Source organism: Octopus bimaculoides, chromosome 4 (assembly GCF_046866305.1).
Source record: "Octopus bimaculoides isolate indiv1 chromosome 4, ASM4686630v1, whole genome shotgun sequence".
NCBI lineage: Eukaryota > Metazoa > Mollusca > Cephalopoda > Octopoda > Octopodidae > Octopus > Octopus bimaculoides.
In genome coordinates this window covers 38164957-38184405 of record NC_142931.1, presented here as the reverse complement: position 1 = coordinate 38184405, position 19449 = coordinate 38164957, and the positions used below count along the sequence as shown (strand labels likewise).

Here is a 19449-nt window from a genome sequence, read left to right as displayed (position 1 = left end):
CTGTGGTCTCTCAGTTTCCTTCTGAAACCATGGGGTGTGATTTGAAGAAAATTTGGCTGCTGTGTCTTGCGGATTGAACAACCACATAGTGGCTATCTCATTGACTTGTGTGCTTTAAGGATGCTCTACAGGTAACATAAATCATGTAAATAGCAGCAGTGTTGTGGTATTGATGACTGATCTATTTGTTTTCAGTGGAGAATCCAAACAACAGACCTGCATACTCTACTGGGTAGGATTCTTAGCATTCACCCATGCAGCCTAGCTTCATTCCCGACATGGGAATGTGTTACTTTTGCTGGTGGTGCCCTAGCATGGCCACTGCTTATATCCTGTTTCTGTAATGTTAAGTGAATGAATAAGAAACATAAATCCCACTAGATGGGATTCTAATCAAGATGGTTCGTCTCTGAAGATTAGAATTCTTTTATTGACTAATTCCTTGTGTCTAAAATTGCTGACCTTGTATCAAAATTGGAAACCATTGTGTATATTATTATCACTTTTTTATTAATACATTCTCTAACAATTCAATATGCTATCATTTTATTTTCCAGCTTATCTATTGTGGATTTTTCTCCACCAGTTGGCTATGCTGAGCTGATTCCTGATCATGGAGTGCGATGGATCCTCTCCATTAATCATACAAAAGTGAGCGGATATTGGAACTATATCACACGTGCTTGGTAAAGTGATCTTTCTGTTTTGTATTTTTACTAAACCTTGCTTTTTATTGTTCTTTTCTTAGTACATTGTATGAGTTGGGATTGATTGAAAGATTCCTGTTGCTCATATAATTCATTAGAGCTTGTTGGTTAAAAATCTTTGCCAGGGATGTTGTACAACACTACTGATTGGATATACACCATCAACTCTATAGAATGTACAACAGTTTTCTGTTGATTCAGCTACTGTGAATTCTTTTTTTTTTTGTATAAACCTTGTCTGAGCATATGTGTTCTGTGCACATATACAGATATATGTGTTTGTGTGTACACTTGTACATAGTGCAGTGTGTAAATTGTCACCATTTTATATTTTTAATTTCATGCATGCACATTGTTTATTTTTGATTTTGTTCACTACACAGTATGGTAAGGTCCGTTGGGCACCGTCTGTGAGAAAAACAGCACCATGATGCAATTCACTCTGCCAGAAATTTGGAAATGATATGCTGTACTGTTTGGCATTCATGCAGGAAGCTCCAATACAAATATTTCAGAGTGGGTGTCAATCTGAGGACAGTGCAATCTGAGGACAGTGCAATCTGAGGACATGTACCAAGAGTGATAAAAATCAAACATTCAGTCAACATCATGGTGTTTAGAGTGATCACTAGTAATGGCAACGTTATTCCTCCATTCATCTTCCTATATGGCCTTAGACTCAACATGGAAACTTTCATCAAGCACCTGGAGGAGGTAGTGCTATCCTGGGTCAAGAGGGTGGCTACTGGAACACCCTATGTCTGGTAACAGGACCCTGCACCATATCACACAAGCAGGAGAACCCAGTAATGGTTGTCAGACAATTTCTGCGACTACATCATCCCTAATATCTGGCCACCTAACTCCCCAAACTGCAAGCCCCTTGATTATTATGTGTGGGGCTCAGTTGAGTGAGAGACCAACAAAACTCTTTGTAACACCAAAGATGAACTGAAGCTAAGGATTATGGCAGCATTCACCAACTTAAACAAGGACTGTCCAAAAGAGTTGCAGGAGATTTCAAAGTGATCTGGTGGCCGTGGTTGAAGCCAATGGTGATTTTATTGAATAAATTTACCCTTTAATATTTCAAGATATTTTTATGTAATTTTGGTAAATATATCTGTTAAAATGAGATGTCAGTGTTATTTTCATTTTTGTGTACTTTAGACGACAATATATTCACTGCACCCTGTATATGCATGGATGTGTGTGCAACTTTTGTTTTTATATCTGCAGGTTTAATATAATGTGTGTTTGTGTATGTTTGCATACAGGAGTAATCTGTGCTTGAGTATGTACATGTTTGTGATTGCTTGTAGATACTTGTGTATGTGGATGCTTGTGTATGTTTGAGTATGTAAGTTTTTCTTTTGTATTCACATATGTGTATATTTATAGTTACAAATGCATGTGTATGTGCGACTGATTATATGTAAACATATGTATATACTTGTCTTTGTTCATATAAATATGTATATGTCTGCATGTGTGTAGAGAATATTTTGTGTTCTTTATATGTCAAAACATTTATGGTTTTGTATTAATATTGATTTTCAATATTAGTATGAGGCCAGATTTTGTATAATGATTAACTGAATTTTGAAGAATATTCTTTTTTCTCCTTAACTGTTCAAAGGTTTACCTTTCAAGATGAAGGAAGCTTTTTAGCTGTTCTTCATGAAACAATACTGAATATTACGATTGAAATCAGTTAAGTTCCAAAATTTTACTTATTTGAAGAATGTTTTTCACATCCTTTTTATTCATTTGAAATAGAAATAATGGTTTTATTGACAGGCTAATGAGAAGTGGTTAACTGAGAAAGTTGACACCTCTCATTAATAATGCTTTCTTCTTAACCTGTCAAAAAGATTAATGGATTAGAAGAATTAGTAGAGCAGTGGATACTCTAGTTTGAGTAACCCTTTTGATATCAACCTGGCTGAAACCACCTCTTGCTCTGTAGTACATATGTCTTGTTTTCAAAAGTTCTGAATTAAAATCTCCCACCAAACCTTAATCACAATTTATGTTCTTAACACTAGCTTAATGATAAGTAAGTTATTTTACTAAATTCTTTGTTATATTTAAAAGTAATTGAAAAAAAAAACACAGAGCATCTCAACAGAAATATGGTAATGAAGGGGTTAAACTGTGTATAACCTTACTACTATAATTAAGGCCTTGTACCTATAATACAAAGACACAAAGACATACACACACTCATATACACAGAGGTGTGTACACACATACATGCACACACACACACACATGCGCGTGCGATAGACTTCCACACAGTCTTCGTCTATCAAATTCATTCACAAGGCTTCGGTTGGCCCAGGACTATAGCAGAAGCCCATAGTGTTGCGCAGTGAGACTGAACTTAAAACCATTGCAAAGTGAACTTCTTAACTACACAGCAATGCTTGCACCTATGCTATTACAAAAACTTTTGTATGAATTATTAATATATGTATTCAAAAGTGTGGTCTATAGCAAGACTGGTAAAGTGTCAGACAAGATGTTATTTTTAATTAAGTGTCTTTAAGTTTTTAGCTCAAATCTTGGTTGAACCAACTTTGTCTTTCAGTCTTCTGAAATCTATATCACAGCCAACAAAATTCATGTGTGCCAGTTCACATTATCATCATCAAGAGCCCTTAACTGATGCGGCCAGTCATTGGGGTGCCACTCTAGACACATTAGTAGTCAGCCATCGCTACTGGTCTCTGTTCTCTGTCATGTGTAGCAGGTTTGCAGTGTTGTGACTGACTAGTCCAGTCTTTGATTTTATCAAACCAGGATTAGCTCTGTCTGCCTCTCTCTTGTCCTCCCTCAACTATACCCTGAAGAATGGTTTTGGACAGGGAATTGTGGTAGCATACTTCCTTCTTTTTATCTGCATAAGAAGAGTTCCTGTCTGCCAATGTATTTGTTGACTTTGCTGCCTGACAAAGCTGTTTGTTTTGTGCTCTGTGGGGCGTGTAGCAGCCTTCTGAAGCGCTTGTACTCAAATGCCTGGATTCTTTGTTCCATGTCAGCTGTAAGAGTCCAGCTCTCACACTCATACAGAAAGATCACAGTCACCAGGGACTTGTGCACAATGAGTCTTGTTGGAAAACTAATGGCTTTTCTATAGGGTGTTCAGCTTCATCATAGCAGGAAAGGCTAATCTGAGTCTTGTTATTTCTTTTTGAGATCTGCTGTCCTTGAACAGTAGATCTCAAAAAGATCAAAGGGCAGTAGATCTCAAAAAGAAATAACAAGAAGCAATTACCAGGGTGTGGCTGAGAATGGTATTGGAGCCAAAAGTGAGAGTCAGATGAGAACCCATGTATCCTTCCATCCTTAAAGATGCTGTTGCTGGAAACTATGGTATTATCTCTACCCGAACACCTCAATTCATGTATTTGCAATTAAAGAATATGAAAATATTTTTATCATGTCATTTCAGCCCGCAGCAGTTATGGTGGAGTTGTTATGACGGTATCTGAATGTGAAAGTATCATCAACTTAGAAATGAATTTGGGCAGTTGGCTTTATAATATTGTAGCAAGTCTGGCTCAACCATTTTTGGAGAACATTTTGCAGAGTCAGGTATTTTACTGATCTCTTTATATTACTTAAGGTCAATTTTGAGAAAATGGAAAAGCCAGTGCTTTAGAATGAAGTCCATTGAAATCTTTTTTAGTTTCACCATCAGAAATTATGTGAATTAGTGGTTGGTCTTTTGGATGCCTGCATCTATTGATGCTTCTGTCTTCAATATAAAAAAAAATGTATATAAAATAAATATCGATAATAACTAGGTATATAAATTATTACAAAATACAGTTAATATATGTTTATATTATTACATTGTAAAATAAATAATTATTATTATTCTGAATACTATGACAATGGCTTCGCAAAATTGGTAACTTGGCAGACTAAAATGTATAACAAAATTTAATTCAGTCCCATTATGTTTTGAGTTAAGATCCTTTTAGTACTACTTTGCCATTTATGGTTGATAAAATAAATACCAGTGATTTACTGGGATTGATTCATCTGATTATATTTATTCTTTAAAAATGTGTAGCCTTAATGGTTTGAGAAATCATTATTTTTTCAGGAAACTAGTCTGTTAGAAAATCTCTGTTCAAGATAGAAGCAGTATATGAACTGAAAAGTGTTGCTTGTGGTCATTTTAATGTGGCTGTCCTCTAAGAGACAACATTACGACCATTTAACCCCAGGAAGACATCTCCTCCAGCTGGTTTACTCAGTGCACTTCTTGCACTCGGTATTTATTGCAAGCAGGAGATAATTCCTGCCACCCTCGCTTCAAGACTTTAAAAGGTCTGAAATTTCAGTTTCAAATTTTAGCACAAGCCCAGCAGTTTTGGGGAAGAGAATAAGTCAATTACATCAACCCCAGTGCTCAACTGGTACTTATTTTATCAATCCTGAAAGGATGAAAGGCAACTGAGGTTTCTCTTTTTCTCTCTCAAATCAGTTCTTATGATGCCTAATGTTATTCTACGTTAAAAATCTTAGCTGTTACTTCATTCTTAAAATGTGTTAGAGAGTATAATTATTTCTGACTTTCGTGTGTCCTGTCAATCTTTTGTATACACCATGAAATTGCATAAAACGACAAAATCTGTGTGTATAGCTTGAAATAGTTTAAGAAATAAAACCTGAAAATGCACCAGTTTCAGACTTATTACTGGTGCATATTGACTTCAGTAATGTTTTGATTCCACTTATCTGTATTTACTTATATTGTTTCAAGAATTAAAAAACAATAACTATTGAGTTATGCCATGAGCATCAAAAAAAAACTAACTTGAACTAATTGTGATGCACAAAAAAAAAAAAAACATTGAAATATAGATTATTGATTAATGTTATTTTAATTATTTTGGTCAGTAAGAAAAACAACTTCAGACATGTTTTGGTTTTATTACGATCTCATTAGCAAAGCATATGCATTATCATACCTAATGAAGTATTGATGGAAGATTCATCAAGTAAATTAATGTGCAAAAATGTAAACTAGTTGATGTAGAAAACTAGAATTGTTTTGAGAATATAAATTACTCAAGGATGCTATCTGCAGGAAAAGCTGTAGTTAACTTAGTCTTAAGATATAATTCAAGGAGTATTAAGCCAACTGAATATTATACAGCAAGGGGAAAACAATATTTACCAATGTACAGTCTTGTACATTTATATCACTTTCATATCACTACTTTGTCAAAAAACGGTAAAGATTATGCTTTGATGACGAGGTCATAAGACAGAAACATGTTCAAGATCATATCCTGTACTTGCCAGACATAAACAGAAATATGGTAGGCATTGATATTATTTAATTTCATTCCATATTTCATTGTAATAATTTTGTTATCTTCATTTTCAGCTTTGTGACATTGCTACAGGAATTATCAAAGTTGATGCCATGTCAATTTTGGAAAAGTTGCCAGGTAATACAGAAAATACAGAAAATATTATCTGTGTATATAAATGTGTATATGTAAGTGTGTCTGTGACTATGTGTACATATTTATCTCTATGGTAGCTAGTATGACAAACTAATACCTAATGATTTCATACAATAATTTTTATACATAGAAATAACTGCACTCACAGGAATAAAAGATGGTAATAGTTTAATTTTTGGCCTACCACATTTTTCTGATTTAGCCAGGGATAACTGAAATTTATTAAAAACAGGATTGGGTTACATATAAATGCTGTAATGTTGACATCCTAAAAGATTAAAATCTCTCAAAAGATAACTCAAGAAGAAAATGAGAAAGTTCTTAAAAGATATTCATTTTCAATTTCAAAAGGATCGTTTAATTGAGAAACATATTAAAACAAAATTCATAAAAATGGGAAAAAAATTCAAAATTTAGTAGTAGTAGCAGTAGCAGCAGCAGCAACAGCAGTTATTGTCATTGCCTCTGCCACCACCACTGCCATCATCGTCATTAGCAGCAGCATGGGTCAGATGGAACTTGTTGAGGTAGATTTTCTACAGCTGGATGCTCTTCCTATTGCTGACTCTCGTCTTTCCTAGAAAGATAATATTTCTCCGCGGCCAGACATGTTTTATCATGGAAGATTGGAAATGAACAACATCACTTGTATGACATTGATACTAATTTATAACCATCACATGATGTCAAGAGAAGGGTACATACAAACATACATATATACATGCATTTACACACACACACACACACACACACACACACACACACACACACACACACACTCAAATACAAAAGGCTTCTTTCAGTTTCCATCTACCAAATTCACTTACAAGGCTTGGTTGGCCCAGGGCTATAGTAAAAAAACATCGAAGGTGCCATGTAGTGGGACTGAACCTGAGACCACGTGGTTGGAAAGCAAGCATCTTAACCTCATCCCAACAGTTGAAAGTATAACTACTGAAATATTGATGACTGCTGGTATTGGTATGATTTAGCAATGGAGACTGTGCTGCATGAAAATGTGTTGTATGTTGACTGTAGAATGTAGCTGGTGCAAAGTAAGATATGGGAGGGAGTACTTAAGGTTAGATCTCAAGATGCTTGGTCTCACAAGATGTGATGATAAAGAACTGAAACAAATGATGATTTCCTGTACAGCTGATTTGCCTAATCCCTGTCAATAACATCATCATCATCATCATCATCGTTTAACGTCCGCCTTCCATGCTACCATGGGTTGGATGATTTGACTGAGGACTGGTGAACCAGGTGGCTACACCAGGCTCCAATCTGATTTGGCAGAGTTTCTACAGCTGGATGCCCTTCCTAATGCCAACCACTCCAAGAGTGTAGCGGGTGCTTTTATGTGCCACTACTATCACAATAAACTGATATTAATATGTTGTTGCTGTTGTTGTTTAATGCCAAGTTAACCTTTGGTTAAACATGTTTATGATGTTCCAGTTATGACCTCATCTTTTTGTATATCTAAGACCACATTCTCTACTGTGTTCCCCCCTCTCTCTCACTCTCTTTCCCCTCCCCCTCTCTGTCTTTTGCATATGGCTTGGAAAAAGATTTGGCTGCTATTCCTTGCAAGTTGATAATGATGAAAATGACAATGATGATGTATATATATTATATGTGTGTATATGTATATTTTCAGTGAATATCACCTTCCAGAACAACTATGTGATGGACTACAGCATGTTGGAACCACCTTACTTCACTGAAGACTACATGGAAACATACCATAAGGTGTACATTTTTCACTAAGTCAAAGATTTTCATTTTATAAAACCATGATTAGTTTTTGTTATATATTCCTTTCAATTTTTTTTTACAGACATTATTTATGCTTTTATGTTCCAGTTATGGGCAGTAAGTTTACAGAAATGGTTAGCTTAGTAAAATAAGGTAAGGCAATGCTCAGAATCTGAGGAAACTGGTGTGGGTTTGTGTTGGCAAGAATTAATCCAAAGTGATCAACTTTCCTTTAAGATAACTACTAGTAAATGTCATCATCATCATCACCACCACCACCACCACCACCACCATCACCATCATCATCATCATCACAAGTACCAATTTATTCAATAACATGCTCAGGATGTGGAGAAAACTACAGAGGGCAAACCAGAATGTCCAAAAAACAACACATGTCTACATAGATAAAAAATTTAAATACTGGAGTACAAACGGCGATCAATGAACATATAAACATGTACTGAAACAACCTAACTTTACAATCTTCCCTTTATGTCATCACAGTAGCAATGAATCAACAAAAACAACAATATTGATAACAAAATACCCACCACTTCTCAATTACTGTGGGAGAGAAAACATTACTACAACTAATACCACAACTACTGCTGCTTCTATCACTACAGTTACTACTGTTGCTATAACAACAACCATTACAGGAAAACCAACAACCACTACCATGTGAACTTTAAAAACTGCTATCATGAAAAATTAATTTAATTCAATTCAATTTATGTTTCCTTTCATTACATGACTAAACAATTGAAACTAGTAGCATATTTTGATAAAAATGTAAATATCTTCCTCCTTTTATTTATAGGGAAGCTCTCAAAGTATTTTAGAATTTCATATAATATTACTCATGTGAAACCTCTTGACTTTTCCAATATGTGTGTGCGGATTCATTTATTTATTTCTCTTTTCTTCTCTTCCTGTTTAGGGTGAAGTTACATGGAAAGATGACAAAGAAGGAATTCCTTTCAAACCAATGCCATTAATTCCTCTCATAGAAACTGATCGTATGCTATATTTACAAATATCTGATCATGTCTTCAACAGTTATTGCTATGCTGCCTTCTCACATAATATGCTGTCCTTTGAAGTTACCAATGACAACGTAAGTCAGGCTGGCTTCAACCAGATGTTACTTATGTAAAAGAAATTTTCTTTTTTACTTTGTTTCATGTAATTTGTTTACATCCATACACAAAAATATGTATGTCTCATTTTCATGCTAGTATATATCCAACAAGTTGTTAAGAGTCTGAGACTGGTCATAGAACCAAGACTTGGTTGCACTTTTCAATATGTGTGTGTGTATCAGCAAAAATGAGCTACTGCTGCTGCTCCTCCTCCTCATCCTCCTCGCTGCCGCCACCGCCGCTGCCATTACCAGCACCGCCGCCGCTACCACCACCACCACCACCACCACCACCATTTAGTTATGAGTTAAATGTTTTGACTGAAAACTGGTAAGCTGGGGAACTGCACCATGCTCCGATCTGATTTGGCATGATTTCTGCAGCTGGGTGCCATTCCTAATGCCACCCACTCCAAGAGTGTAGTGGGTGCTTTATACATGCCACTGGCATGAAACACCAGCATCAGCCATAACTACAATCTCACTTAGCTTGATAGGTCTTCTCAAGCATAGTATGTTGCCGAAGGTCTTGGTCACTTGTCACTGCCCTTGTGAGACCCAGAGTTCGAAGGGTACTTTTTACATGCCACTGGCATTGGCCATGGCTATGATTTCACTTGGTCTGATGGGTCTTTTCAAGTATGACATATCGCTCAGCATTTAAAGGGTGCTTTTTACGTGCCACTGGCACAGGTGCCAGCTACACGACACTGGCATTGGCCATGACTACAATTTCACTTGACTTGATAGGTCTTCTCAAGCACAGCACATCAAAAGTCTCGGTCACTTGTCATTGCCTCCGTGGTTAAACATTATTCCCCATATCTCACCTTCTAATACCCATCCTTCCATCACTCTTGTAACTAGGTTACTACTCATTTGAGTGCTCTAAATGATATTATTTAACCCCTTAGACTTCATATAGTCTCCCTTTAACTGTCACTTATCTCCTCCTCCTCAGTTCACTTCTATATCCTTTATGTACCCTCCAAACTAATATTCATCATGGATAGTGCCTTATTCATTTGCTCCATTCACTGTGTCCACCTCTATCCCCATCTCTATCTGTCACTCTCCTTTAACATTCACAAACCTACCTATATATTCATTTCACTCACAAACCTACCTATATACCCATTTCAAATTTTAAAGATAATAGTGACATTAAGCACATGAATTAGTGTTGTCAACATACCAAAACAAATCTTAGTTCTCTTTATTTTATCAGTACCACTAATTAAAATCATTAATAAGTGTCTGATATTTTCTGACATCATCATTTTAAAGTCCATTCTTTCCATGCTAGTGTGTATTAGATGACACTTATTGAGGCACTTTTTCTACAGCTGGATGCTCTTCTTGTTACCAACATTACCTTGTTTCTTAGTAAGGTACTATTTTCTCCAGTCCTTTGAACAATGGTTTGATATGTTTTAGAAACAGAAGGAAACACTGATGTAAATGTGGATTCACTATCTTTACACAGTGTGCAAACAATGTCAACACAAACACATACACTCATATATACATAATGCATGCATACATACATGCATGCATGCATACATACATACATACATACATACATACATACATACATACATACATACATATGTATATATATATATATATATATATATATATATATATATATATATATATATATATATATATATATATATACACATACATACATGTGTGTGTATTTATACCCTGGGCTTCCTACTGTTTCTATTTACCAATTCCACTCACAAGGAATTATTGAGATTATTGTAGAAGACGTCATCCCGTTGTACTTCACAATGGGAACAGACCCCAAACCATGCAATTGTAAAACGAACTTCTCAAACTAATGGGTATGTCTGCACTTGATACTTAATTTTAATTTTTTTCTTCTGCTTTTATGTATAAAATTAATCTACTTTCTGAACTTGGAGAAGGAAGTTCTGTTTTGGTAAGAGAAAAAGCATGTTAATACTTTCATTCTCCATTCTTCATAGTGACAAGTATACCAACAGTATACATATCTGTTTTAAACACTTGTAAGCAAATATAAATAAATACACAAAGTGGGTAACAACAATTTAAATAGACATGCCAAACACTGCAGAACATTTTTTACTGCATATTCTGCTAATTCATAAGGTATTAATGTCAGAAATCCAAATGATAGGAATACAGTCACACTGTGAAGGGAAACAATGCAAAACACACTAATTCCAGCTGTCAAAATGAAAAAAAAAAAAACCAAATTGGAGAAAAAAAAAAAAGGAACTAGATTAAATACCATCCTAACTACCTTCAAACCTGACTTAACTTCCTGCTATAAATTCATTGTAGTTAGAATGCATGGCATTCCAAATCAGCTACAAGTTGATACAGCCTCTGATAACTATATCTCTCTTAGCTTGGCAGATGGGTTTTTGAATTAATGGATCATGTCACACAGAATGTTTCTGGAAGAAAATTATACATCCCTGGAGAGTTCAAGAGTAACTTGAACTTCAAAAATATGCAGGCAAATGGAACAGTCTGTCATTGATGACTATAATTTTAACTCATTTAGGTTAGATTGGACAGAAATTTTTACATGCTCAATGTTTTTTTCACTCATGTTAATTCTCAAGTAAACATATTATCTTCAACTTCTGAGCAAAATCAAGTACGTCTTAAGTTAGTAAGCCAACTTTTTTTTTACATTATGCAGAATACTATAGGATTCTGGAAAACCCACAGCTGTATAATTATGAGCAGAAGCTAACTAAATCTTACAACTATGGAAACCAATATTATATGCTGTTCTACATGCTGCAAGGAATTTATGTTATGCTGTGTTCATTTGCAGAAACACTTTATCTGTTTAGTCATTTTAAAATCTTGCTGTATTTATTTGACTATGCTTATTTAAGTTGGTAAGCTGGCAGAATCATTAGCATGTCAGGCAAAATGCTTAGTGGTATTTCGTCTGTCCTTATGTTCTTAATTAAAATTCTGCTGAGGTCAACTTTGCCTTTCATCTTTTTGGGGGTTGATAAAATAAGTACCAGTTGAGCACTGGAGCTGATGTAATTGACTTAACTACTCCTGGGTAAGAGTATGATGGATAAGAACAGATGTCTCGCTGAAGAGGAGACACATGGTGGTGGTGGTGGTGGTGATGTAATTGACTTAACTACTCCTGGGTAAGAGTATAAAACTGCACGCCTCTACCAAGCCAGTGTGACAGAGTAGGGTCAACAAACCAGTATGATCACTTGGTTGAGAGAACATGCTTAGGTCTTTGTCCTGCAGTGAACTGAATATAGGTAATCCAGTTTTTTTTCCTAGAATATATGAAAAATGATAATGGAATTTAAGTAAGTATATCTATTCATCTCTTCCTTGGGTCCCCTCATCTCCATCAGAAGTTGTAAGGGCATAGTCAAAACATATGGTATTTCCTGGGTATTTTTAAACTTGATAGAGCCAATCCCTCTCCAAGTATATATACTCTCCCTTTCGCTTGCCACCTATTGAAAGAGAGTGACCCCTTTTAATCATGAATGACCTTGAGATTGCATGAGTTTCCCTCCAAGACACAAATCCAGGCAAGGTTGTTTGTGGAAGACCAGCAGTTGCCCATGCATTCCAGCCTCCCCTCTGATATTATCCAAGGGAAATGCAAAGGCTGATACAGCTTGGCACCAGTGATGTTGCAACTCATTTCTACAGATGAGTGAATTGGAACAATGTAAAATAATGTGTCTTGCTCAAGAATAGCCTGGTCTGGGAATCAAACTCATTACTCCATACTCGGTCTGGGAATCATACTCACTACCCCATGGTCAGTCTGGGAATCAAACTCACTACCTCATGATTGTGAGCCCATTGCTTTAACCACTGAGCCATGCACCTTCACTTGCCTTCATATATCACATGGCACCTATCACAGCCTTCATATATCACATTGCTTCTTTCACCAACCACCTCTCTAAAAGAATGAAATATTTATTACCTTCAACTTCAGTGAGCACACAGAAAGCGAGAGAGAGAGAGAGAGAGAAAGAAAGAAAGAGAGAGTGTTCTGGTGTAACTCTGTCTCCCTCCAGTTGTTACGTCTCCTTGATGTTCTGCTGGTTCAAGGATGGGAAAGTCTATGCCTGTTCATGACTATATAGACACCTAACAACTGACACCGTTGGTTACAACGTTGAGTGTCCCAGTTGATCCCATCAACGGAACAGCCTGCTCGTGAAACAAACATGTATGTGGCTGTACACTCCACAGACATGTGTACTCTTAACGTAGTTCTCAGGAAGATTCAGCATGACACAGAGTGTGACAAGGCTGGTCCTTTGAAATACAAGTACTACTCATTTTTGCCAGCTGAGTGAACTGGAGTAATGTGAAATAAAGAGTCTTGCTCAAGGACACAACACGTTGCCAGGAATTGAACTCATGCCCTTATGAATTAGGAAAAGCATGGTACCAGCTACAAGTCATACTCACTTGTGAGTGATGATTATAAAATAATCATTGCGAAGTAGTGAGGGCTGATCTCAAGATGTTGGGGTTCATGGAGGAGATGACAATGAACCGAGATATCTTGTGAGTGGTTATGGTTGATGGAAACTTTGTGTTTGTGTTTGTCCTCCACCACTGCTTGACAACCAGTGTTGGTTTGTTTATGTTCCTGTAATGTAGCAGTTCGGCAAAAAAAGACCAGGTTTAAAAAGAAAATAAGTCAAATTGGACTAAAATCATTTCAAGGTGGTGTCCCACATGGCCTCAGTCTAATGACTGAAACAAACAAAAAATAAACGATATATTTATACTTCTCCTATATTTTATCAAACCAACAAGGTTGTCTTTATACAATTGCTCTATCTAAAAAATAGCAGTCAAATCTCCCTCAACTGCATCCAATTTTCTTTCAAAAGAAATAGATTATAGATAATGTGAATCTAGACATACTATGTTTGAAAAGGAAAGGCAGGAAGATCATTGCTGGAATAACTTTGATTATAGATCTGCTAACATGAGACTAAACAATAATCTACATATATTTACATATCTATCTTCTTGGTTTATCACTGTAACTACCTATAAATTTGTGGTATACTTAGATATCTATCTTTGTATATATTTCTTTAATGTTTGAAATAAACTTGTACAACTTCACTGGACATTCCTCTCTTTTCTTGTACAATTTTCATTTGATTTTCTTCTAATATCCATTGATATTTGTGATAGCAGTGCCCACTTTGTAAATAGAAGTTGAGAAGTTATCATCAATAAACTTTCAGATATTTTACACAAATAGCAGTAAAGCTAAAATGTATCAATATGTTATATTTATTGATATATATGTCTTTGATGTTTTGGAGCTTAATAAAATATCATAAACAAAATATATAAATAAATGAATATTGCTTGTATTTTTGTGTATTTCTCACAGTTGCCAGGTAACATTTTATCTACAACTTGTGAATCAGGAGGCTTATGTATTGGACGGTTGCTTCCAAAAGTAAGTACAATATGGCTTTTATTTTATTTTTCTGTATTGCATATGAGAAAGGATAATGCTATTACTTCAAATTCTAAACTATTTATGAAAGCTGACCAGAATGCTTTGCAGGGTTTCTTTAATATGGGACTAGATAAAATCATCATCATCATCATCATCATTTAACATTCATTCTCCATTCTGGCATGGATTGAGTGGTTTGACAAGAGCTGACAAGCTAGATGATTGCACCAAGCTCTACTTCCTGCTTTGGTATGGTTTCTATGGCTGGATGCTCTTCCTAATGCCAACTATTTTACAGAATGTACTGGGTGCTTTGTACATGCATTTAGTGTAAAAGAGAAAATACTGTTCTGTCCTGTTTTGAATTCTGGTGACTAAGCACTAGATCAATGTCTCCCAATCTGGGACACTGGGAATGTAAAAGAAACAGATTCAAATTAAACATCCGTCTGCATTTGAATATATCAAAGGAAGGTTTAAGGAGGGTTGATGGTTGAGTTGATTTGTCATCAAAGGAATACTGGACTATTAGTTGGTAAACACTAGACTGGATTAACTTTTTTTAGTGAAAGTGGAAGATTTGATTGAAAATCAACCACGATAATTTTTCTGATTTTTATAGTATCAATTACAAAGAAATGGAAAGGTAAAGATAATTATAGCAGAGTTTAAACTAAGAGCTTTGAGGTACCAAACCAATCATGGTTAAGCAGTAATAGACATTATGTCTTGGAAAATACAATTTAAGTTTAAGCGATTTGTGATCTTATTTGTAATGAAATGCACTGCCTATGTATTTTTATTAGTTTTCAAAATCATCAACAATTTAATTGCATTTGATAAAATAACCTATTCATTAATTTTTGTAAGTGATGTTTGTAATATAAATTAACAAAATTTAGGTCAGAAAGTTTTAATTTAAAATGGGTGTTGTAGATTGGTATCAAAATGGTTAAGTAGTAAAGTATCATATTACAAAGTTTAAAATGGGTGAAATTTAAGAATAGTTTCTTTTTAAAATATATCTAGATAGGAGAAAAGAAATAAAATCCTTTAAATGAACCCCAGGAAGCAGAGGAAAAATATACATAAACTATATAAAAAATACGATCTCTTGAATGTACATTAGAATCTAAAGATTTAAATCTTTGCTTTTTATAACAAATTTTTTTCTCTGTTAACATATGAATAAGTTTTCTAGAGTTAAAATAAATGCAAGAAATATGAAGAACGTGTATTTTATGGTTGGATACTATTCCTATAATGGCTGTAAGTTAACTGAAGTTAATCAAGTAATGTATTATATGTATTCAGTTAGTTGATGAGGAAAATTACAAAACTCACCGGAAAACTTGCAAATTAATTCTGCATATGAATGAAAATTTAAACTAAGAACATGGTTCATTGGGAAGCAATAAATATGTAATTCCTTCTGTAGAAAATTGGTGTTCACAATGTCTAATATGACAGGTGGTAAATTGGTAGATACAATAGAGAAAGGGACAAAATGCTTTACAGTTTAGTTTTGTCTAATTACATTTTGAGTTCAAATCCTGATAAGTTCTTTGTTGCCATTCCTGCTGGAATCAATAAAATAAGTTTCAGTTAAGTACTGGGATCAATATAATCAACTAAGAAAACTCCCCACAAAATTGATGGTCTTCTGCCAATGTTAGAAATCTCTAATGTTAAATATCAAGAAATATATAAGTTTGCTCTAAAATATATTTGAATTTGTGATGCTTAGATAAAACATAAAGGTAGAAAGAAACCCTGTTCAAATAATGTTAATTTTCATTCCATTTCAGTGATGTGATTGTAAGTAGTTATTTTATTTGCTCCTTGCTGCTAAGTCTAGCCATCAGATGCTTTATTCTGGGTATTGACTGGCATATATTCATATACATATACATATTTATATCTATATCTATATATATCTATAATTATATATGAGTAAAGGTAAGATCCAAAGATCAAGCAATCCGTAGAAGGTATAAAAAACTACTTTCAGGAACAATAGTGGTTCATTGACATAGAACGTTGTAAGTTCTTCCCATATCAAAGTGCGATAAGCTGAAAATATTCTTTTATAGCTTACGGTTAGCAACAGAGTTGCTGTGTATGCGAATTGAAATCTAAAGTTAGGGAACAGAGTAGATAAAATCCAGGCTACATATGTTTCATAGCTAACAGAACCTCGGAAGTAGTAATTATCCAAACAAGGGGTAATCCGCTAGCTACACATTGGGCCCGATGTGTAGCTAGCAGATTACCCCTCATTTGGGTAATTACTACTTTGAGGTTCTGTTAGCTATGAAACATGTGTAGCCTGGATTTTATCTGCTCCATTCCTTAACTTTGGATTTCTATAATTATATATATATATATATCGTCATCATCATTTTAATGTCACTGTTTCTGTTGCCAACTTCCACGTGTTCCCAAGTAAGGTAATATTTCCTCATGGTCAGGTGTTTCCATGGAAGATTAGAAGCAAAGCACACTGATTGCAAATATATATTTATATAAAAAGTTTGAAAACCCCTGACCTGATCAACGACAGGTTTTACTACTAGTATATATGTGTGTGTGTGTTTATGTATAAAACCATGCCAAAACAGACCTCACCAGTGCTGGTGTCACAGGAAAAGCACCCAGTCCATTGTGTAAAGTGGTTGGCATTAGGAAGGGCATCCAGCTGTAAAAACTTTGCGAAAACAAACAGTACTGTCCTCTAGTTTGCCAGCTCTTGTCAAGCAGTCCAACCCATGCCATCAGAGAAAACAGACATTAAATGATGATGAAGATCATGATGATGATGATGATGATATATGCACACACACAAAAACGCGTACACACACATACACACATGCACCCCCCCCCCACACACACAGTGGGATAGAACCTAACACTAGGGGGTTATGAAGTAAGCTCCATGTCCACACAATCATATCTGTGTCTGTATATATATCAGTCCATTGTGTAAAGTGGTTGGCATTAGGAAGGGCATCCAGCTGTAAAAAACCATGCGAGAACAGACGGAGCTTAGTGCTGTCCTCTGGTTTGCCAGCTCTTGTCAAGCAGTCCAACCCATGCCATCAGAGAAAACAGACATTAAATGATGATGATGATGATATATGCACACACACACACACACTCATATACACATACGTATGCACACATGCATGCGTGCACACACACACACACACAGAAAGTCTGAGTAAGACAGGCTTGGGGTTGTGACTGCACCAAACCTGAATAACTCTAATAGATTAAAGCTGTAATGATTTTGTCAACAAATTTAAATGTTCTTTTGCAGGGAATATATAAATTTGATACCAAAAGTGTTATTGTTGTTTAACTTCATCTTGGTCTTGACTGAGCAGACGTATGATGAGAAGCATTCCAAATGTGACCATCCTGTCTTTAATTCAAATACACCACACTGCTGTGTCTACATTGTCTAATATATGCTTTAGCTAAGAGGAAAAGAAAGATGGAATTGTGTGATTTAATGGTGCGTACACACATCTACACACACATGTATAATATATATAAGTGTATATATTATATATATGTACGTGTGTGTGTGTGTGTGTGTGTGTGTGTGTGTATAGGTATAAAAAGTATATATATATGTTCTGATACAAAATTATGTTATTCAGTTGGTTGGTCGACTAACACTTTAATAACCGTTCACCAGACAATGCAATTACTTCTCACTGAGTTGAAAATAGAATTTATTGCTGAAATACTTGAAACACTTCTCAGACACTTCTAGTCAGTTTTAGATATTTGTAGAAACAGTCATTTCTATTCAAAGTGATTTATTGGACTTTTTAAATAATTTAGCATTTCATTAAAAATGATTTGCAATGCTAATAATTCGAAAAGGTAAAAATAATTTACTAATTCTATTTTTTTTTATTGATTGAAAGAGAACACATCATTTTAAAATAATGTGCGGGCTGTTTTTCATGTATAGCCAAGATTGCAATTTACTAACTCTAATGCATAATGCAATTTCACATCAGCCTGCTGATTATTTTATCTGAATGTATACTTCAGAAGGCATAGTAAGAAGTTTGCTTTGCAACTACATGGTTCTTGTATTAATCCCTCTGTACAACACCCTGTGCAAGTCTCTTGTAACAAATATGTTATTTATTTGCAGTGCTGTGTGCAGTTCCCTCTTCCTGTAGCAAAAGTTGCATAGTTAAAATGAATAAGCAGTGAATGAAGCCATTCCTTCACAGGGCAAGGGAGTAGAAGTCTGCCGTATTCTAAACATCCGAGCCAGAGAACAATAGAAAGTTCTTTTAATTTATTTCAGTAGGACAGAAAGAGAAAATTCTGTCACTGTGTGAAATATTAAATGATGTAGTTTAAATGTGTTCAGCATTTCAAAAAAGACAAAAAAAAACGATAAGATCAAAGAGCCTTCTGGAACCATAAGCACATAAGGCCACACGTTCGACACTACAAGTGGTAATTCCTTAATATGGAAAAAAGGTTGAAATAGCAACTTCAGCAATGCCATTTTATAGAGAATTAATGTAATTTTTATAGAACTATAAATGCTTGACTCACATGTGTACACAGACACATGTATACATGCACACACACATGCATTCAGATATGTTTATGTATGTATGTAAGTGTATGTGTGCTTGTGTGCATGCATATATACATACATATATATATACATATATATATATATATATATATATATATATATATATATGCACATATATATATATATATACATAGGTGCAGGAGTGTGGCTGTATGGTAAGTAGCTTGCTTACCAACTACATGGTTCTGGGTTCAGTCCCACTG

At 35.0% G+C, this 19449-nt stretch overlaps 1 protein-coding gene across 2 annotated transcripts in view; it reads left to right on the top strand.

Moving 5' to 3' along the window:
- The window catches only part of LOC106878585 (bactericidal permeability-increasing protein), a 64841-nt gene that overhangs the window by 34191 nt on the left and 11201 nt on the right, over positions 1 to 19449 (top strand). For both annotated transcript variants that reach the window (XM_014927838.3, XM_014927845.3), the window contains exons 3-9: positions 558 to 686; positions 2347 to 2420; positions 4165 to 4307; positions 6118 to 6181; positions 7863 to 7954; positions 8904 to 9080; positions 14539 to 14607. In XM_014927838.3, the coding sequence (XP_014783324.1) occupies positions 558 to 686; positions 2347 to 2420; positions 4165 to 4307; positions 6118 to 6181; positions 7863 to 7954; positions 8904 to 9080; positions 14539 to 14607 (748 nt within the window). The remainder of the gene's footprint in view (positions 1 to 557; positions 687 to 2346; positions 2421 to 4164; positions 4308 to 6117; positions 6182 to 7862; positions 7955 to 8903; positions 9081 to 14538; positions 14608 to 19449) is intronic.